The 21,987-nt window shown below is 42.1% G+C and overlaps 2 protein-coding genes across 3 annotated transcripts in view; one reads left to right on the forward strand and one right to left on the reverse strand.

Moving 5' to 3' along the window:
* Positions 1-7,977, reverse strand: part of BCL2L13 (BCL2 like 13) — a 39,577-nt gene extending 31,600 nt beyond the window's left edge. Inside the window, exons 1-2 of one of the 2 annotated variants that reach the window (XR_009741765.1) lie at positions 7,788-7,977; positions 2,096-2,285 (exon numbers count right to left, since the gene is read on the reverse strand). Coding sequence is in view for 1 of the 2 variants with exons in the window: in XM_061444677.1 (XP_061300661.1) it covers positions 2,096-2,216 (121 nt within the window). In the remaining variant the exon portion in view is untranslated. The remainder of the gene's footprint in view (positions 1-2,095; positions 2,286-7,787) is intronic. The other variant, XM_061444677.1, reaches the window with a different exon arrangement.
* Positions 7,978-9,834: 1,857 nt separating this feature from the next.
* ATP6V1E1 (ATPase H+ transporting V1 subunit E1) lies at positions 9,835-21,068 on the forward strand. The gene is made up of 9 exons (XM_061444678.1): positions 9,835-9,972; positions 13,398-13,463; positions 14,974-15,083; positions 15,561-15,627; positions 17,109-17,198; positions 18,496-18,564; positions 18,949-19,043; positions 19,912-19,999; positions 20,464-21,068. The coding sequence occupies exons 1-9, from the start codon at positions 9,940-9,942 to the stop codon at positions 20,524-20,526; spliced, it is 681 nt and encodes a 226-aa protein (XP_061300662.1). The 5' UTR covers positions 9,835-9,939; the 3' UTR covers positions 20,527-21,068.
* The last annotated feature ends 919 nt before the right edge of the window (positions 21,069-21,987 follow it).

Here is a 21,987-nt window from a genome sequence, read left to right on the forward strand (position 1 = left end):
TAACCCAAACTTCCCCTGTTGAAGTTTAAATTCATTACCCCTTATCCTACTGCTACAGTCCCTGATGAACTCCCTCCAGCATCCTTGTAGGCCCCCTTCAGATACTGGAAGGCTGCTATGAGGTCTCCATGCAGCCTTCTCTTCTCCACGCTGAACAGCCCCAACTTTCTCAGGCTGTCTTCATATGGGAGGTGATCCAGCCCCGTGATCACCCTCATGACCCTTGTCTAGACTTGCTCAAACAGCTCTATGTCCTTCTTATGTTGAGGATACCAAAACTGTACACAGTACACTTGCTGAGGGTGCATCAATCCCACTGTCCATGTTGCCGACAAGATGTTGAACAGGACTGGTCCCAACACCAACTCCTGAGGGACATCACTCATTACCTGTCTCCAGTTGAACATTGAGCCATTGACTACAACTCTCTGCATGCAGCCATCCAGCCAATTCTTTATTGACCGGGTGGTCCATCCATCAAATTGATGTTGCTCCAATTTAGAGACAAGGATGTCGTGTGGGAGAGTGTCAAACGCTTTGCACAAGTCCAGGCAGATGTCATCAACTGCTCTACCCCTGTCCATCAGTTCTGTAGCCCCATCATAGAAGGCCACCAAATCGGTCAGGCAGGATTCCCCCTTAGTGAAGCCATGCTGGCTGTCACCCAGCACCTTGTTTTTCATGTGCCTTAGCATGCCTTCCAGGAGAATCTGCTCCAAGATTTTGCCAGGCACAGAGGTGAGACTGACTGGTCTGTAGTTCCCTTGGTCTTCCATATTCCTCTTCTTGAAAATGGGGGTTATGTTTCCCTTTTTCCAATTGTCAGGAACTTCACCTGACTGCCATAATTTTTTAAATATGATGGACAGTGGCTTAGCAGTTTCATTCATCAACTAAACTCGTGAATTTAAACATTTAAACTGGGTACAGCCCAGTTAGCCCAGATGGGATATTCAGAATGAGATGTTATTGCTACAATAAACACATTTTCCAATAAAGGATTTTATGAAACTGCATTTTTAGACTACAGTGCCTCTCCTTTCATGGACCATGGATGCAGTCAAAGTGAAATTAATATACATATCTTAAATATACTAAGATGAATTTTATAAATGATATATAACTAGCATATGCTATATGCTTTAGTGCCAAACTGATAAAATAATTTCTGTCATAACTTTGATGCTATCTTTTCTTTTCAGGAACTTCTCATTTCATGGCAGATTAAGTTCAGTAAATGACAGAGTATGCCTTCTTAAACACTTGTTCGAAAAAAAGATTCTGAAGACTGTCTTTGTTCGCTTTTTTAAATACACCTTTCATAAGAGCAGGTTCTGAATCACAGGAAATAGTAGTGACTGAAACGTCATTAAGAGTGACAAGTCACCCAAACAATCTTGACAAACATTGTTTAAGTGCTTGCCACCACAAAATCAAGTTTTACTACCTAAGTTTATGCGAAACACAACCTAACAAACTTAATTTATTCTGCCTTCTATTTATTTATTTGACCTCCTGCGTGCGTAAACCTGTTCTGGAAGAAACATCTGACTATTTGACTTCAGACAGTCCTTGATTTCTTAAAAATAAACAAATAAATAGATGCAGCTTAGGCCAGGTTAAGCCTCACAACTCTGCACTACCCCTGACTGACAACAACAGAAGCATTAACGTAATAGGACAAAACTATTTAGCACATGAGATTGCTCAAGTCATCATCCAGAGTTCATGCCTGTAAACACCACCTCGCCCCTACTTACTTCTACTTTCTGCCCAAAAATAAGCAAGCATGGGCTCAAATTCTCAAGATGGCTCAAAAAAGATAACATATATCCACCCCTCCTCACCTCAAAACAGCAACAAAACCCACTTACTTGCTTCATAAACACCAATCAGTCCTGGCATAGCTCAAGTTAAAACAGTAATTTAAATACAAACAGCTTTGTTTCTGTCAGCATCTCTTCCCATTATTTTAAATGAATGAGACACATTACACTAAACATCATTACACTAAACATCCTGCACTCATGCACAAACAGCTGAAGAACTAATTGCAAATACAGTAAATACGTACAGGTGAATATACAAATATTACCTTGTGTTGAAGGAGGAGGATGCTCCTGTGGCTTCTCTTGTGACAAAAGTCCCAGGTAGCTGAGAACTACGTATTTTGTTTCATAGTGAAATCCTACAGGCACAGCAGTAGAGGACGCCATCGGTTTGGCTTGTGATGTGGCAGTTCTCTTATGGGGCACGTAGGGTTTTCTCTGGGTAACTGAGGAAGACTGTAAGGAAAGAACAAAGTGTTTTGTTTGTTTTTTTTTTTTCTTTTATAAGGCTGCAATAGGTCATGAACTCAAATTTCACAAGGAATTATGTAACAATAATGAAGTAATATCCAGGGTTTGCCCTGATATCCTATGCGTTCTTATTTGAATAAGAACCATGCAGAGTAAAACCAGCTGCCCCCCAGCCCAGCAGCCTGCCTGCCTGCTGCCAGCAGTGGCATTTCTCACTCCAGCCTGGCATACATACTCTCACATTAAAGCAAATTGGACAGTTCCTCACCATGTGTCAGCCTCCTAATGCCTCCCAACTCAATCACACGCACAAATACACATGTATTCATGCAGAGAGGTTTTGAGGGATTATGAAGACTTAGTTAACTAAATTTTGAGGTAATAAGGCAGGCTCAGAGGAATCTCTCCTTCCCTAAGCCTCTGATAAGTATTTTTCTGATTCTCTGCTTTCTCAGATTCACTAATGTAATGCTACAAAATTTTCATGCAGAAAAAGTGACCACAATTGCCTTGAATTCATTTTACTGTTCCAACAGCAATGGAAAACATATGGTCAACAGAGGAAATTCCACATTTGTTGTAGGGATTGGAAGAGCAGATGGTAGTGTGTCCTGGATTTCTCACCTAGACATAAAACTTACAAACTAGAAATCCACACCTACAGGCAACATTTGGGCAAAGAACTACCCTGGTTTACTGTAATTGTTTTGCCTTCCCCCCCCCCCCCCCAAACATCCAAATCAGAACATCTGGAAAAACTAACGTGGAGAGAAATTAGTATCACCCATACAGAACAAGGTAAAAAAAAAAAAAATCTCAGAAAACAACATGGAAGTGGGGAAAAAAAGCCATACAACAGATTGAAAAGAAGTTTCAGATTTAAAAACATGCTTTAGCTCCTTCTATTAGGAACAGTCTGGATAACTACTTCCAACGTGCTATCAACTTGATGAATCGAGTCATTTTGGGAGTTTAACTTAAAGCCCTAAATATTATTAAGTTCTCCATCACTTCAAAGAGTCATTCCCAAATAACTAGTAGCCTATTCTTGGCCAATGTCTAAACGAAAGGCATTCAAAAAACTTCATGTTCCAAGAACAGCTACTTTACAGATAGTGAAGGAGCCAGACAATTTACTAGTGTGAGACTGCAGGTTCATTTAGAAGAAAAATTTAAACCAAGTTTAAAGTTTAAAGCACACAGAATGAGAAAAACACGCTATATACAGAGAACAGGAGTTGGAGCATCTCCAGAGAGTTCCTGATCACACTGAAAATGCCTTGAGACTAAGAGAGAGAACCAAGTTCCCAAATCAAAGCACAACCTGCAAATGAAGCTTCAAAATTTAAAATAATAAACAGAGCAAGTGAAAGAAAAGCACTGACCTGTCTACCTATGCAAGATGTCTGGGCTAATTTATAACCCCCTCCTCCCTAGAAAGGAATTTAGATTAATAGCAGTTGTACCCTGGTTACTGAGGACATACAGAACTGTAACTGTGCTATGGCATGGTTCCTGTGTGAGTAGGTAGCTTGGCAAAAAAAAAATCATCTGTCAAACTAAAAGCCATGAAAGGAAAAGAGTTGGTGTAAAATTGGCCAAGTGTTCTTTCTTTAATCTTTAGCAACCCTAGCTTCTGAAACTCATTCAGTATTGAAAACTGAAGAGGACTCTTCCATGAAGACTATAGTCTGGAAGCCCTGCCTCTTGCCATGTATTTCAAAATGCCTGAAATCCTTTAGCAGAAAGATTCAGTTGAATCTTTGCTATGGCTTGAACCAAAGTAGTGATGTATATAGGAAAGAACCAATGTTGAAACCGAGTCAACACTCATCCGTGCTCCCTTGAAGTAGTAATTCTATATCTATGTTGCCTCTTCCATCCCAGAGTGCTCCTCAGGCAATGTATCATGCTTCAGAAACGTAACAGATTACAGCAGAGGATAAGCACAACTTTTGCACAGTACACAGTTACCTTTCAGCTGCTTCCATAAACTGACTGTTTCAGAAAGCAAGGATATATGGTAAAAATAAGTGCTCAGAAAACATTAGGATCCTTTAACAGTAGTACTGCTCTTAGGACCAGATCCTCAGATGTCGTCTTCACATCACCGGGTGTGAAAGATGCCATTCACCAAAAAGCAAAAGCTCCCCAGCACATTTCACTTCTGGTTTGTTCAGTAGAGATCCACAGTACTGAAATCAACATGCTTTTTGCAATGCCTGAGCCACAGCGAATGGGAGCCCTTCCAGACAACCTTAACTGATCTGTCCTGAAAGAATCAGTCTGACAGATGGTCCAGTGATATCCAGATACTACACTGTGGATCAAAGAACAAGTCTGAATATATAACAGAGATTATTCTTCAAAATACAATTCAAAATCAATGCAGGAAATGAAAGAAAGAAACAGTAAAACAGTCAATCAAAGCAAGCATGACACTCTATACCAGCACAGTGATCCACCTGCAAGACTGAGACCTCATTCACAGATTTCAGCACGCTTAGCTCAGCACTTCTGGAGCAAGCAGGAAAAGTGGGAGAATCAGACCACAGCTTACTTAAGTGGTTAATGCTTCCCTGGGAAAACAATGAAGAAAAAAAGCTTTATATGAAAAGAAAGTAATCACTTTGGTTGATATATTCTGAGAGGTAGTTTTATGCAAAAATGAGAAGGGAGACTTCAGAACTTGAATGGAAGAAATATCTTCAGCTTCACATAAAAGAATGTCATACTGGAAACGCACTTCAGAATCACTGGCCTTCCCTTGAGAGAAGCCCACAGCACAACAACTGAATTACTCATTTTCAACTGTGAATGACTGGGTTTGTTTACAAAAAGAAATAGAGCAATATTGACTCAGATACTGTAAATATCTCAGAAAAGGCCATTTTTTTCAGGAATAAGTGGGATTAAAAAAGGACACACATCTTGAGAGGCCAAATCAGAGGAAGGAGAGCTTTTCTCTACAGGACCAAAATGGAAGAGATCCAGAAACTGTTCAAGAGACTAAGACAAAAGCTTGTAGGGGAGATATAACGGACCAGAGCAAAATTGGGCATTATACAGACTACATGAGCCTCAAAGGAAAGGTTACTTCTGGTGTAACAGTAAAAAAAAAAAAAACAAACAACAAAACAGAACCTTTCTCAATTCCTGCACCCTTGGGGGAATAAAAGGCTACCTACCCCTTTGAAGCTTGCTTACTTGTTACTCCTCCGACCCTGCTGTTACTTGTTTCACGTGGGCTGAGTGGCTCAGCCGACCTGAGAACAGGAATTCCAATCAGACTGACATTTCTTCATGCAATCTGTTGCATCCTAATCCACAGAAGAGTTTACACCACATAATGAGAAAGGCAAGTCTACCAATTAATAGAGTGAATATTATCCCCTCGCAATGAGGGTCTGCTATGTTTCCATCCTTACTTGCAAAATCCTACTATGCGCTAAGCTGCACTTACTGTGCACCACTTCAAAGTCAAAGTGCAACAGCACTATGGTAACTGCCCGTAAGAAAGGTTCATCAGCTGCCACTAAGATCCAGCGTGCATTTATTCGACTGTTGCAAGTCCGACTGCCTTTTGCATTTAGAACTGAAGCCTTACAAAGTATTATCCTGCATGTTTCTAAACAAAGCAGTGGGTGATCAATATTGCTACTGATTTCTAATGCACTAAAAGCGCACATGCAGAAACTGTCCCTCACCTGTCACATACTGCCTTCTTTTTACAAATACCACCATCAGTAACGGCCACAGTTAATTTCTGTTTGAAAAAGGAGTCAATCTAGGGGGTGCATGCAGTTCCCATCTACAGTCTGGGTTACCAAGCCTCACTTACTGGCTACAAACTTAACCATGCTAGACAGTGGCGTTAGCAGAATACTTCCTGCTGCTGGAGAATTGTTTCAAAGTGTGGTCTCAGTCACCAAGCGTTCACTCAAGCAGACACGGAGACTTAGTGAAGCAACAAAACATTAGCACCGGAGTTCAAATCATTTTTAGGGCAGTGTGCCACTGATATGTTCACAGGTTTGGGTCATCCTCCTGGCACCAATCCCTGCAACAGGTAACCGCTCACAACTCTAATCTGCAGCCTTATTTACCCAAATGTATTGAATTTCAAGGAGCTGCAGGTCTACAAAACCACACCCCGTATCAACAAGATGGAAAATATTCAATCACTCTGCAACCTTACCAGAAAGTTTGTGTAGGGATTTGGGGTGAGACTTGCATGCGCAGACTGGTTTAACCTGGAGCAGTTTGCCTCTGAAAACACTTCACGTAACAGGTAGGACTTTCCAAAGCACCAGACTGCGATCAAGTTGGGAGATAAATTCTTTTAAATACTTTTCCAACAAGATACGAGAGTATGACTAAGAGATTGTTTTAATAAACTAAGAATTGCTGAGTTCAAACATGTCAGCTCCTCCTGGAAATGAATCAATATCACATCCATTACTGATCCTCTAGTGGCACTGAAGGGATAGAAGTATTGGAAAATACAACAGTCGCTTATCTGGGCAGAGGTTTTAGTTGGTCTTAGGGGGAGACGTAATTAAGTGAGCATTCTAGGCAAAGGGTTTGGGCTTTTTTCTTCTAAGAAGAAACACAAAACCCGCACGAGTTATCTGCTACAAAGGTTCTCAATCCTTTCCGGCTTTAAACCGCCTTACATATTAAATCATGACAAGCCCAGCTTTCATTAATAAGCTTTCATTCACTTTAACGTGCCAAGCGCTACGTGGCTTTGAAAGCGACCAAGAGGACAGGCAGGTGAGACAAAAGCCCTGCTCTCGCTCCAAGTTCCAGCGGCGCCAGACGAACACAGAGCCGGAGCAGACGAGCAGCTTGCGAGAGCGCAGCGTAAGCTACTCAGTTACTACGGCGATGAATGAGATATTTATAACCGGGCAGAACCGGCAAGGAGCAAAAAGCCGGCATGAGTCAGCCGGCGGGGTCCGCGCGGCAGTCACAGCGCTACAGCGGCAGGTGCGGGCTGGCCGCAGTCCCTGCAGCGGAGGAGCCGCCAGCTCTCCTTGCCGCCGCCCTTCAGGAGCTGCGAGGGGCGGAGGGGGCAACAGCCCCTTGTGCTCCCACACCTCCGGGCCCGCCCGCCCCCTCAGCGGGACGGGACGTGAGGAACGAGTCCTTCAGCCGCCGCCACGGCGGGGGCGGGAGGGGGCACCGGCAGCCGAGGGGGCGTATCCCCGCTGCGCCCCGCCCCCCCCTCCCCGCGGCGAAGTTCTCCCGCCACCGAGCGCGGCCGGCTCTCCCCACCACCACCCCTTCACAGGCGGCGCGCACGCGGAGGCGCGCACGGTGCCCGCTGCCCCTCACCCAAATGCCGGCCGGCGGGGCGGTAACGGGAACACGGGGGGAATTAAATACCTGAATACACAGACAGATAAGGAACATCGATAGACAGACACATAAATGAAGAAATAAAGAAGCGGCTCTCCCGCCCGCTCCCACCCGTTTCCTCACCTGCGAGCGCGGCGGGGCGGGGAGCAGGACGGGGAGGGGGGGGGGGGGGGGCTGGGCAGGCCGGGAGAGGAGCGGCGCTGCTCCGGGTCGGTCCGCCGGGGGTGGTGGGCGCGCGCGCGCGCTGGCGCGCGCGAGGCAATGCGAGCTCTGCCCTAATTTGCCGCCGCCATGATGGAGGGGCGGGGAGCGAGGGGAAAGCGAACGGCGGGTGGGGGGGTGGCGCCATACGTCATGGCGCGGCAGCACGACGCTCCCTCCACGTGATTTCCCACCCCCAGCATGGAGGGGAGGGCGCCACCGACCCGGTTGCAACAAGAGGAACGCAAATGGAGGGTTCGTGCGAGCACCGTCCCGTTCTTCTCGCTGGTTTTAGGGAAAGGAGCGGGCGGCAGATAGCTTCCCCTGGGGCTTGGTGGTCATGGAGCACCCGCGCTGCACGAAAGGAACCAAACTGGAGTATGTTCGGGGTGGCGAGACGCTGAACAGGCTGCTCAGAGAAGCTGAGGCTGCCCCATCCCTGGCAGTGTTCAAGGCCAGGTTGGACGTTGCTTTGAATAACCTGGTCTACTGGAAAGCATCCCTGCTCGTGGCAGGGGGGCTTGGAACTAGATGGTCTTTAAGGTCCCTTCCAACCCAAATCATTGTATGATTGTATGATAGTTCCAGTTGTTTTAATATTATTTAGCTCCTGCCCTAGGTAAGAGTAAAGTGGTCCCAAGATACAAAATATAAATACAGTTGATAACCTGCATTGTAACATTATTGCAATACCAGGGGAAAGAAAAAGTTAATTTGTATTTTACAAAAAGCTTTTTCACAGAGTTTAAAAAAAAAAAAAGCTCAGTAAAAATCAACAAATTTGAAATAAGCCAAGAAGAAGCATGGATATGACAAATACCGCATTTGACACTGCTTTGTAAGGAATAGTTCTATTTTTTTCCCCCACTAAATATACCTGCAGAATGGAATTCCTGGCAGCTAGAATAAATATTATAGGTTATGAAGATAACTTCAAATTTTGCCACAAAAAAAAGAACCCAAATGGAAGCAGTAACACAACTCCTCAATAATTAGCACATCACAAAAGGGTAATACTAATAATGCTCTGAGTCCCCACCATGTATTGCTGCAGTAGAGTGCTGTTGCCATGGCTGTTAATCATAAAAGTACAACCAACCTGAGGGGCCCATCACAGGATTCTCTTACACTGCCCCTCCCTGACAGCCAGTGACCTCCAGCCTCTCTGCTGCAAGGCCTCCTCTCTCCTCTGCCACCTCTTTCCTGTGTCCTTCTGCTTTTCTCTTTGAGCCCCTTAATGGTACCCTGCATTGCATCTTGGGTTGAAAAGACAGTTTAATTCCTCACTGCCAGCCCAAACCTGGAAAATCAGTGAGATTTTATAAACAGCATTTCAGAGCTTTACACAACTGACAGCTAAAAGTGACCTTGGGATATCAAACCACCCTGTGAGGGGGAAGCCAAAGTATTTCCAGAAGAAATCTACTTTAAGTCCTTAGAAGCACGTATCTCTCCACATTTAGCTTCTCCCCACGGCGAGTTAAACACATTGCAGCCTTTCTGGGAAAGAGCTCAGCTCTGAAACCGAAAACATTCCCACCAAAACCTTTAAAGCACTACACACAAGGGAAGGATTATTTCACCCCAGTCACGCAGCACCCCTGAACTCCGACTGCCCAGCCTCTGTGTCCCCACTCGAAGGCTCGCTCCCGCCTGTGCAGCACAGAACCGGACAAAGCCTGCAGCCTCACTCCAGCTCGGCTTCGGAGGGCAGCTGAAGCTTCTGCCCCAGGGGAAGAAGGAAGGGAGGCAGGCAGGGAAGGAGGGAGGGAGGGAGGCGAGGACGCCCCGCCCGCCGGGCGGGCTCTGTCCCGGGCAGGGGAGGCAGAACCCCGCCGCTCCGCCCCTCACGAGGGGCGCTAAAGCAAGACCTGTACCCACCACTAGACGGCAGTATAGCACCCCATGACGCCAGCAGAGCTCAGGTTTCTATTGGCCAGGAGGAGCTAGTGGGCGGGGTGTTGTGACACTGCGACTGCCGCGCAGGCTGTGACCCGAACCGGATTTGATTCCCCTCGCGGTCGCCGACGGCCTCAGCTGCCTTCGCTCGAGTCCTGTCACCACCGCCGTCATCATGGCGCTTAGCGATGCCGACGTCCAGAAGCAGGTAGGTCAGTGGGCTCAGCCCGGAGCGGGGACCAGGCCTGTCTCCTCCACACTGCCCTCGGCCCGGCCTGGGGGAGCTGACGGGGCCGACCCAGAGTGAGAAGGGGGTCACCGAGGGCTGGACAGGGGCTTTCTTGTCCTGAGGCCGTGCTAAGTGTGGGGTTAAGGTTGAAGGGCAGTCTGTAAGGGAAGGAGAGAGTCGGAGCGGGTGGGGTAGTGACAGCTCTGAACCTTGCAACAGCAGGACGGGCTGCGGCCCGTTTGCGTTTTCACTGTGGAATGGGGTCTCCTGCTCTGCGGGTGAAACACTTGCAGGGGGTGGTGAAGGGGAAAAACCTTGTCTGGGAATCTCAGTGAGAAAGAGAAGTCTCTGACGAAAGTGAATTTTTCCCTGGCAGGATTAATTTGCCACCCATTGGGGAACTTTGGTGGAACATTTTCGTGATACATTATGCCAGTTTACAATGAAAGGGATCAGGAGTAGCCTTCAGGCCATCTACAGTGTTTAATTGCACTCTATGACAGATAAATACATTGATAACTGCTGTCTCTTTAGATGTTGCTTTCTTACGACTTTCCATCTCTTTTTTTCTTACAGCTGTATTACATCTAATTAGCTGTAACTTAGATTAGGGTAGGCTATTCAGCATTCTCAAATGGCTTTTCACTTTTACATCCTGAACAGAGTAGTGCAATATGGGCTTCTCTTGCAGTGGAGACTTAACAGCTGTGACTGTGGACACTTCCTCCTGAGGCAGGACACTTTGTCCTTGTTGACAGTAAACACTGGCCTTGCCTAAAAAGCTGCTTTGAGCTGGGTTGAAAATGGTGTGCCGTGTTAAAGACTGCACAGATCCAGTCAGCACTGGTCTGTGGAGTTTCCTACAGGTGATGAGCAGATCAGCCAAGTTCTCTTTGTCCTTTGCATCAGAAGTGCTTTGCGTCTCACTTTCTCATTCAGTAAACATAGTCTCTTGGCAAGGAAGCATCACATTGAAAGTAAAATCAGTAGGGTGCCTCTCTCCAAAAGGGGAACTGTAACGTTACATTCTGTTGCCTTTTATCCGCAACGCTTGTATGGTTGTTCCATGGAGATAATACAAATAAAGCTGAAGTTGGAGTGGTCTTGCTCAGCCACATCACGCCTAAACTTCAGAGGTTAGTTCTGGATCTGTTGATATACTAAACAGGCAATGCTTATAGCATTTCACATCTGCAACTCTCCTATTGTTTTATACTCCCGAGTCTAGGGTGATTCTGTAAACTGGAAAAGAGAATGCTGCTGATGGCATGACATTTCTGCATGCGTACACATCTGGTATGAGCTTGCCAACTGGTGCTCTGAACTACGTGCCAGGGTGTTTACAGTCATTTTCATTTTGAAAATCATCACTAATTAAGAGTCAGAGATGAATTAGAGAAGAATTTTTCCCATTGACAGACTTGCCTGCTTTATTCTATCAAAGGTGTTTAATAGATTGTTCTGTCTAGCCTGGCTAGTCGCTTTTGGCTATAGTTAATCTAACATCTGGAACTTCCCATGGAAAGAATGGTCATGGTACTACTCATGGGAAAAATCCGCTATTCCTTTCTGTAGGAAATACTACTATGGTAAAGTTATTAACTTCATTTAAAATTAATTTACCATTTAAAAATACATTTTTTTGTCAGTGTTGTTAAAATTAATCCTATTTATAAATGTGAAAGTCTCACTTAGGATCTCTTTTAATTCTATAGGGTTTTTTAATTCTAAGGGATTTCAGTACAACAGATTTTGAAGGAAATAACCTTGCTCCATCTTCTCCGACTGGGGGAAGTGGATGCCTTGTTAGCTTGCTTCCATCTTATTCCTCTTCATTATGCAGGGGATGTTTCTTGAACTCCCAGAACTGTTTAAAGTACATTTCTAAAATTCAGAAACCAAACCAAACTGGAGGAAGTGACTCAGTAATGTAAGGCTTACTGCTCCTGTCCAGAAGTTCTTCGTTACCTCCAACAGTATTCAGCAAAATAGTTTCCTTATTTCGTATGGGTCTCCTGTCCTTTCTGAAATGCTGGTAGGGCTAAAGCTTGGTTTAACCAGTTGTCTAATCAGGTGAGCAGGGTAGGACAGTGGCACTGTAGGTGGGCATGCACTGGGAAGTGTTGCAAACTGGAATGAAAAGAAAAATTGCTGATTTGATTTTGAGGATGTAGATATTATTGTTCACTTCTTCCACTGCACATGCTTAAGACCTGCCACTTGTCTGTTCATTTCTGGTTTTTCATCCATAATGACATAGAGCTGTTCTGCACATTGGCCAGTTTTCATATTGACGCCTTTCTTAGTTCTTTAAAATATATCATTTTAACACGAGATTATGTAAATAGAATCTTTTGTGCAAGTGTATTCAGACAAGATTGTCTGCAAAATGTGTGTCATCAGTAAATGCAAGCAGAAAGTCATTAGGTTTTTGTGGTCTGCTCAAGTACATGGTCCGCTCCATCTGCCCTTGGAAGGGGCTATGCCTGTTTAAAGTTACAGTTTGGTTGGGCACAAGTCCTTACTGTCTTGCCCCAAATGTGAACCTAAACTTATGTCTGATCACAGAAAGGCATGTGATAAATAATCAGAACTTTGTATAATTCCCTTCCATATCTTTCAGCCGTCAGACCTATGCTTTATAGTGTTTTGAGGTGGTTTTAAAAAGGTTCTTTGATTACAATGTATTGGTGCATACCAGGCTCTAAAGGAATACGTGGTGTTCTTGATGTGATCTTGGCCACCTGTTGCTGCTCCCCAGCTTCTCCAAAACAGTAGGCAGCTACTTTATGAAGCCATTTTGAGTGGCTTCATAGCTTCTGCTTGTGCAGATCTGACCAGTGTTGCCAGTAGTCCTTTGCTTCACGAGTCATGTGCTGTGGAAGGCCTAGGTTCAGTCAGATACCATCTACGCCTGATGTAGAGCAGGCACTCAGCATTAATTTTCTATGTTTCATGTAAATGTCTTAACAAACAGAGTAATTGCACTGTGAGGAAGGTGGGGTTTTTTGGATTATGTGTTTTGTTTTTTTTTTCACTAATCCTGAGAGAGGGAGGAAGTTGTTCTCACTAGTGAAGATTGAAAATACTCAGCTTCACATTTATAGACATTTACGTTTGGGGTTTGGTTTTCTTTGGAATCCTTTTTGCATAGTTGCATATCTAATGTACATTCTAATGACAGCCAACGAAACATCATTATGTAGAATTATTTTAGTTTTCTTGTAATCTGTGGTAAAATGAATTAACTCTTTTACCTGTATGCTCAATTTAATTTTGTTGAAAAACATTATATGAATTAGTAAATGCTTATAAAGGGGCCTGTCAAATAAGGAATGCGTACACTTCCTCTCATCAAAGTCCTTTCCAACAGGGAATATTTTCTTTTCTCTCTGTTGTTACAGATCAAGCATATGATGGCTTTCATTGAGCAGGAAGCCAATGAAAAGGCTGAAGAAATAGATGCAAAGGTAAAAATGGGAGTTCATTGTCAGTAAGTGCAAAAGGAAAACTGCATCTGGCATCCTGTTTTGATAGCTGCAGTCAGAGCAGTCCTAGAATGCTTCAGTGAGTTACAGCTTACTTCATATTTAGTTATTACATGGCAAAAAAAGGATGCTACGAAATAAAGTTAATATTTGTCAGCTTTTGACAAATGAAAACAAGTCGGAGCTAAAGTTTTCTTAGTGGTTCTTAAATATACATTTATTCATATGCAAGTTCACTCATTCATTTTTAAGCAATCTGGAGAGCTGAGTGGTAATAGGAATAGACTAGATTAAGTGGAACACCTTCCCCACCTCCTATATGTAACTTGACATCGCTGAGGATTAAAGGAGTTCTCTGCATAATGATGAATTCTGCTAAGGTTTGTCATAACAAGCTGTTACCTGAAAGTTTAATTTTAATTTTATGACTTCCATAGCATGTCAGGCAGAAATGTAAGTAGGAAATGAAAGCACTAATCTTACACAAGCATTCATATATGTACCAAAATGATAAAAAATGAGTCAAACTGGTTGAATTATGTTGGTGGAAGTTTGTCTGTAAGCAGGTTCATACCTAAACCTATGTTGCCCCATACAGACTTAATTCTAGATGTGATTTAGAGGTATCCTGGGGAACTGAAACATATAAATTCATGTTTAAGGCATGAGCTGAATTACTTGCAGAATTCTTCACTTAGGTTAAGCCACAGGAGACTGAGTTTAACATTAAACTGGTGAATACAGATGTTTAATAAAGGAAGATTAATGGTGCCTTACAACTGTAACAATCTGAGCTATACCAGCACTGAAATACCTTGTTGGTATTGGACTCGGCATATGTTTTACTGATAATATTTAATCTTCCTTAAACATTTAAATCTATATAAATATTTAATCAGTACTAGAGCAGGTATTCCTGGGGATATGCAAATAGAAATCAGAAGCTGAGATTGGATTCTCAGGTATAAATAGGAAAATTTGTCATCTCTTTTCACATGCTGCCTGGATAGGCTTTGTAAAAGGTGATGGCTATCCTGTCACTCTCCTCGTGTAGGACTTGCTAAAAGTCATGAAGTTTCTGGACACTGACAGCTGGATTGCTTGTTTTAGGTAGAATCTCATGTAGCTGGAAGAGAGATCAATTCTACAGAAACAAGTCAGAGCTAAAGCTCAGATAAAATGAGTTTTGTTTAACAATATACATACATAAATTTTGTAATTTTTTGCCTGAGGAATCAATACTGCAAAGAAATGTGCATCAATCAAATGATAAAATAAGCTGTATATTAGTTAGCAAGGTTCTAGTGCAGCAGAACACATCCTGTACTTCCTTTGACTTGAGTACTGATTGAAATGTTTTCTGTACATGGAACCATAAATTGTATCATCTCAGTTTATCTATGAATGTGCTGTGAAAGCATGGGTGTTTCATTTTGATTCTTTTTCAGCCCATGGAATCAATTTCCACTCAGTTGTTTAATTTTTCCTGTAGGCAGAAGAAGAATTCAACATTGAGAAGGGTCGCCTTGTTCAGACACAGAGGCTGAAAATCATGGAGTATTATGAAAAGAAAGAGAAACAAATTGAACAGCAAAAGAAAATGTAAGCTGTTTAGGTTAAATGGCTGACTTCAGAGCCTGAGCTCTCATTTTATTGCTTATTTTATGCAAAGTGCTTTTCCCTGCCATATGGGCAAATTGTAGCCAATATATTTATTTCTAATTATGTTTCTTGGTTTCCCTGAGGATAAATTATCAAAGGTGAGCTACAATAGTATAACTGTAAGTAAGTGTGGTGAAAGAATCTTTCATAATTCTTTATGTAGTTAATGACTAGAAGTCTACCCTGGTCTGTTACTCTGGGACAAATGATCATGTCAGGTTTAGTTTTGGTGGGCCTTTACTGAAGGACAGGGTTCTGCAAGTAATTTGTGCAAGTTCAGAAACAAATTCAAACAAGTTAACAGGCTTTGTTGTTAAACGTGCTACTGTTAACTTTAAATGTGAAGTATACAGTTAAATGTTGCAGTTCTTCTGTCAAAGTCTGGTTTATTGATTCAGCTTTATCTGCAACTTGCAGTCAGATGTCCAACCTGATGAATCAAGCAAGACTGAAGGTCCTCAAGGCAAGGGATGACCTTATCACAGTGAGTACCTCTGTAGTAAAGACAACAGAGTTTTTGTTTCTGCCATTTGATAGGAAATGTTTTTAACCATTCTCTAAAGAAAAATATGATTTGTAAATGAGTGATGTCATACAAAACATACAAAAATGGCTTTCCCAACTGATCTGGAAAGTTATTAAAGATTTAGTCCAGCTTTGCTAATCTGCTTTAGATTATTTTCATGTAAGACTACATGTAGTCTTAGTTCAAGCTTACTATGTTTGTCTTACATCAGGTGTAGTGTATTCTGCTCATTATACAGCTTGCAATTTTCCTGTTATCTCTTACCCCGTCTCAGAAACGGTTGAGTGTTCCATACTCTGCTAGATGGTGCTGTTGAGCTATCAGAAAAGCTTTGAGACCTGTAGAAGTAAAAAATAAAAAATCAGCTACTGTTAAAAGTTAATGCTACTATGAAAAAGGGAGTTAGCAGAAGAAAGTCGCTAGTTTATTGATTCTTTAAACCTAGTTTCAAACTTAAGATTGTATTCACAGATGGGAGGAAGGTGGGTGGCTGAAGAGCTAATTCTATTGTGATAGTCTCTGCAGATGAGTCTTCCTCATTTATCTGCTGACTCAACCTCATGCTTCTGAGTAATGCATAACACTCTTCCTCATTTTAAAACATTTAAAGTCACATGCTGCTAGCTGTTTTTTCCCTTATCACATCTTTAGCCTTTTTCATGAACAAGAGAGATGAGAAGTTCCAGAAATGCTGTTTACTCTAGGGTGGACAGTATAACTAGGTTTCTAGGTTTGACATTAAATTGTGATAGTCTTGTATCCTAGCATTGATTGTGTTAACATGCACTCTTCTTTGAAACACTGAGGCAGGACAGTAAAGAAAGGTTTATACCAAATCATACAATTTCTTTATCTGATGGTTTACTTCAAGGAGTTGTGTTTGAGTTGACTCAAATTTCTTAAAAATTCAATCCCATCTGATACTGATTTGCTGAATAAAAATAATCAAAACCAGCTACTGCAAATTAAAAATAAGCTCTTGCTTTTAAATTTTAACTTGCATTTATTTACAATTCAAAAAAAAAAGCTAACCTGAATATTTCCTGATAAAAACATAGATTAGATTTCCTTGCTTGACCACAAAGCAGAAAGAATCTTATTTGGATAATTTTAATAGTTTACATTAGGCAATGATTTACAGCATATTTAGTTTGTCTGAATTAATATTATCCTTTTACTACCGAGTTCTCCTTTTTAATGAAAAAGGATTTATTGTCAGGTTATAATGGGTTTGGATCAGCGTAGGGAGAAGGGAACTGTTTGGAAAGGATATTGTGCCATGCACAGAGATGAAGGTCTAGCTTGGATGAACACCAGCTGGAGTGTACATTTACGTGTTGGCAGGGTGTGATAGCTATAATAGGAGTACAGAAAGTTGGTAGGCATGAAACCAAATGCCAAACAGATGGGCTCTGCTGATCTGATTTCTTTGAATGTAGGAATTGCTGAATGAGGCCAAGCAGAGACTTGCCAAGGTGGTAAAGGATACTGCCAGGTACCAGACACTGCTGGACGGACTAGTTCTACAGGTAAATATTTAAATTCTAAAAAAATAGATGATCGCATCCTCATAGGTGTCTGTCTTCAGAAAGAACCCACTGGAAGTTAACTGTTGTGGTGGAATCTAGATCAAATGTTGCTGGGTGATCTTTGAGTTTTAAACATCACTTCTATATCTTTGAATCTTGGATTCTGAACAGATAAGGTTGCAGCTTGTTTTGAGGTGTAAAACCTGTTATAGCAAGAAGCAGTTCCATTATAAGAATAATTGTAGATGTGCACACATACATTATAACATGCACTTTTAGGATGCACACTTTAAGCTTCTGTAGTAAGTCACTGAATCAGATGCACTTTGGCAAAAGCTGTTTCTCCAAACCTAGAAGTCAATATTTAGCCACTTTTAAAATCTTTTTGGCATTTGCAACTTATAAGTCCTGGCTTTGACACATTTCCTGTGGAATGGCATGCGCCTGTGTCAGACATACAGACAGAAATCAAAGCTTTGCTTACCTAGAATACTATCCTCGAGCCTTAGAAATTAACTGCTAAAAAACCTGTGAGCATTTGCCAGGGTCGATTGTGCGGCCACTGGTGCCACCCTCTGGTATGAACTCGTCCTGTTGCTATAAACTCAAAATCCAGCTGGGAGCTCTCCTGTCCGCAGTTTGATGTCATTTCTTAACAGTGTTTCCTACGATCTTGTGCTTCCAGTTCAGTTATTTCTTTGTCACACTTAGGTTTGGTATTGCTGTACATCAAACAAACCTGTGTCACTTTTGCAAGCTGGCCACATATTTGATCCAGTGAGGGATCTGGGGTCACAAGTAGTCGCAGTTGGACTAGGTGGTCATTGCAGGTTTCTTCTAGCTGGAACTAAACCCCTTCTATACTCATGTAATACTACAGGAATTGCAAAGCAGGAGTTCTTAGAACAGGCATTTGAAACTACTGCATGTCTTCTCCAAGAGCTGCATAGGAGAATGTCAGCTTGGCTACATGCTCAGTCTACTTAACAGCAATGATCCTTATGTACATTATCTGGGCAACTCAATCCTATGATACATATGTTTAGTTGTGCTTGAGTTCCAAACATGAAGCCAACAAAGAAACACATAATCCATAGTTGTTAAAAGAATCTCTCTTTCCCAGTATTGGTGCTGTTTTCTCAGAATGTCTACATGAAGTAAACTTGCAAGCAAAGAGGCTAGTATTGTTAGGTTTTGGATTTCAAATTGATCAGCTTCATTCCTTTCTTGGTTTTGAATAATTCTAAGACAATTAAAATGTTGATTTTTCTGATACTGTAATGGTTATCTTGTGCAGGGATTCTACCAGCTGCTTGAGTCCAGATTAGTTGTTCGGTGCAGGAAACAGGATCTCTCTATGGTTAAGGTAAGACACTTAGGCTAGTTTGACAGTATCCTCCTCACAAAGGCTGAATCCTGCCTGCAAATACTTGCTGCTCAGATTGTATCTGTGTGACATGAAAACAGGCTTGGCTTGCTGCACTTCTGCTGCACATACAGTGCAAGAGAACAAGTGTGCTTTTCAAGTTGGGGATCATTTGCTTGGATATTACCTACGAAGCTTTAGACAATGCTACAGCATTAAGAATAATAATTGGGTATGGCTCAAAAGCCATAGTGAAATACATTTGCTTAATTAAAAAAAAAGCCTCAGTCCCTTAATTTTATTACTACAGATGATTGAGTGGCCAAACCCAAGTAGTGTGCTAGCATTTGTCAGTGCTAATCGGAGATTTATCTTGTATCCTAGAGTGCTGTACAGAAGAGCATTCCCATCTACAAAAATGCCACAAAAAGGGATGTGGATGTTCACATTGACCAAGACAACTTCCTGCCAGAGGATATGTAAGGAAAATGGGAGCCTTTTATACAGAGCACTAAGTTCATGCAACTTTTCAAGCCACAGCTCCTACTAGAACAGCCTCAGAAAATTACGTATGGAATATCCTCACAGTGTGTCTGTTGCTGTTCTAGAGGAATTTGGCAGTTCTTTGTGTTAATCAAGCCCAGACTCTGCAGTTTCCTCCAGCCAAGCACTGTCTCAATCAAAAATGTCAATAAAAGTTTTGTGCAACCTCCAGCCTGGTTCACAGTACTGGATTAGAGAATAACTGTGTAGAAACTTAATCATTGGTCTTTTAAAGAGGGAGAATGCAGGTGTAGCCGTGCTGTCTGTCTCAAGAGAAAGCAAACTGAGCCATAAGGTGCTGCAGAATAATCGCTTGATGGGGTTTGCGTCTGTTATGTCTGCAAGGGTCTATTTCCATGTAGTATGATAAAGAACATGGCACAAACCTGTATGTTCTGCTAGTTAGCAGTCTTTATGTATGGGCCAACAAACAATACTTTTAGCACTCTTCCTCGCTTCCCAAATCTGAAAGCTGTCTACTAGTAATAAAATACAGAGTCTGAAGCTGTTCTGAAGTGACAAATTTCATAGGTCTGCTTGCATTTAGATCATGCTAATGTGGACCCTTGTATGTAGCTGTGGTCTCTGATAACTCCAAAGGTGCTTTGCACTGCTGCTTCACTGGATCACTTTGTGATGGTTCCTGTTAAGACATGGTCAAAAAAAGATTGGTTTTCAAACATTAAAAATCTTACCCACGTATCTGACTTGCCTATAAGTGCCAATTTTGGACAATATCTCTGCCACATTCTGACTTTGAGATGCTCCATGGATTTCACAGATACTTTCTGTTTCCCTCTCTAGTGCTGGAGGAGTTGAAGTCTATAACAGTGATGGTAGAATTAAGGTTTCCAATACCCTGGAAAGTCGGCTGGACCTTGTAGCCCAGCAGGTGAGTTTCTTTAACAGCCAAGGTGAGCAAGATATAATTAACTAGTCTTGTCTTGTAATTAAATCTCAATGTGTCACAATAGTGTGTGAGATCAGATTTCAGTGTGGGTGACAAGGAAGAAGTTCTTTTTGAATGGAAAGAAGCAAGTTACCTACTGTTTGTGTGTCTCTACAACAAACATGGCTTTCCTTTTGCTGAGGGCCTAGTCTACAAGTTTTCTGAGCACTTCCAGGAACGGTGATTCCACTGCTTCCGTGGGAAGCCTGTGCCAATGCCTGTAAGCCATCCTTTAAGTCTCTAGAGTAGCAGGCAACGTGTGATCAGGTAAAGGCTTCAGAAAATTCAAATGAATTGACTTGTTAATTTTGAAGCCTAGCCTAGCCATCCTGCAGTGCCTGCAATGAGGAACGTGTACAGTGATTGTATTGCCTGTTGCACATAACTGATGTACTCTTTCTCAACAGATGATGCCAGAAATCAGAGTGGCTCTCTTCGGTGCTAATGCCAACAGGAAGTTTTTGGACTAAACCTCTATGAGAGAAGGTGGGATCTGTTCCACTGCCATACTGAAGGGGATGCAAAAGCATCTGCTAATTTAAAATCTTGAAATATAACATTACCGTGTCATCCAGTGTCTGTTCTTCAATGGAATAATTTTGCATACCTGCTGTGCTTAGCCTCTCTCCTTGTGGTTAGAATGTATTGCTAAAAGGATGTGAAGACATACATATTCATCCAGAAGTGACACTAGGAAATGGAGGCATTTGGGGCTCTTGGCTTTCCTTGCACTGTTGTGGCTCTATAAAGACAAGTGGTCCATTTAGGGTCATTCTCTTTGCTTTGGCCACATCCCTTTCAAATTGTCTAATCTGTGAAGTAAATTACTATGCTACTGGTGGGAAATCCCTTTTCTGTCACAGAGGGCATGCATTCCTTCCCAAGGTTAGTAGTTTAATTCATGTTACTTGGTCAGGCATTTCTCTGTTCTGTATATGTGATTAAAAAAAAAACAAAACGCCTGAGCCTGTAAAACTTTATTTATTAAAATAAAACTGTGTGTGTGTATGGAGTTCTTTTTAGCTTCTCTCTGGGGGATTGGCAGCAACCCTTGAAAATGGGTTTGTGTGTATAAGGACTTACTGCTGTAGGGCTATGTGTAGTAACTGTTCTGCAGTTCAAATGCAGTTGGAACGCATGGAGGAGTACTGTTGAGCTGTTCGCTTGAGTAACATTGTATTGTAGGCAAGCCTTTTGAATAGGACTCTAGGATGAGCTTCATCCTGAAAAATGGGTCAGTAGTTTTGTTCCCTCAATCTTCTTTCACAAAAGAGAACTAGAGTAACACAACTGCCCTACTTAGATACAACAAATACAGTCAATTTCCAGTTACAGGTTTGTTGTTCCTGTGCAGGAGATCCAAACCAAACCCCTGTAGTAAGTACTTTTCAGGATCTGAGGAACAGCAGCTGACTGTGTTGTAACTCTTCTATTAGAGTAACTATTAAGTTAAATAACAGCAGTGTAACTATATACATTATGTAATTTGTTAAGTTTTGCTAAAGCTTCTCCTTTGCTTCTGCTGTGATGACTAGTATTCTCTCCACATTTTAATGGTGTAGGACAGAAAAATTCTGGAGGTGACTTTCCATATTACAAGCCTCTGCCTGACTACCTGACTCTTCACCTAGTGGTCAGTTCTGAAACTTGTTTCATGGAAATAAGGAACTGATGGATTACTGCTTGAATATGTTTTGAAATAACTCGAAGTAAGTACTGCAGGGATTGAGGAATGGTAGGAATTTTGCATTGTGCTGTGAATAATACTTGTCAAGCTGCAGGAACACTGCTTTAGGCAGTGTTTTTAACCTGAGGCCCTTGCTTCTCAAGCTGAGGTGCATGCCCTCCTATAAAGTAGACTTTAAATGCTAGATAAGACTTCTACTGCCTCATTTCTTCAGGTGGGCTTATATTAGAAGTCATTAACACTT

Source organism: Pezoporus flaviventris, unplaced genomic scaffold (genome assembly GCF_033815535.1).
Source record: "Pezoporus flaviventris isolate CSIRO_AGI_PZ_B2104156 unplaced genomic scaffold, CSIRO_AGI_Pfla_v1 ptg000002l, whole genome shotgun sequence".
NCBI lineage: Eukaryota > Metazoa > Chordata > Aves > Psittaciformes > Psittacidae > Pezoporus > Pezoporus flaviventris.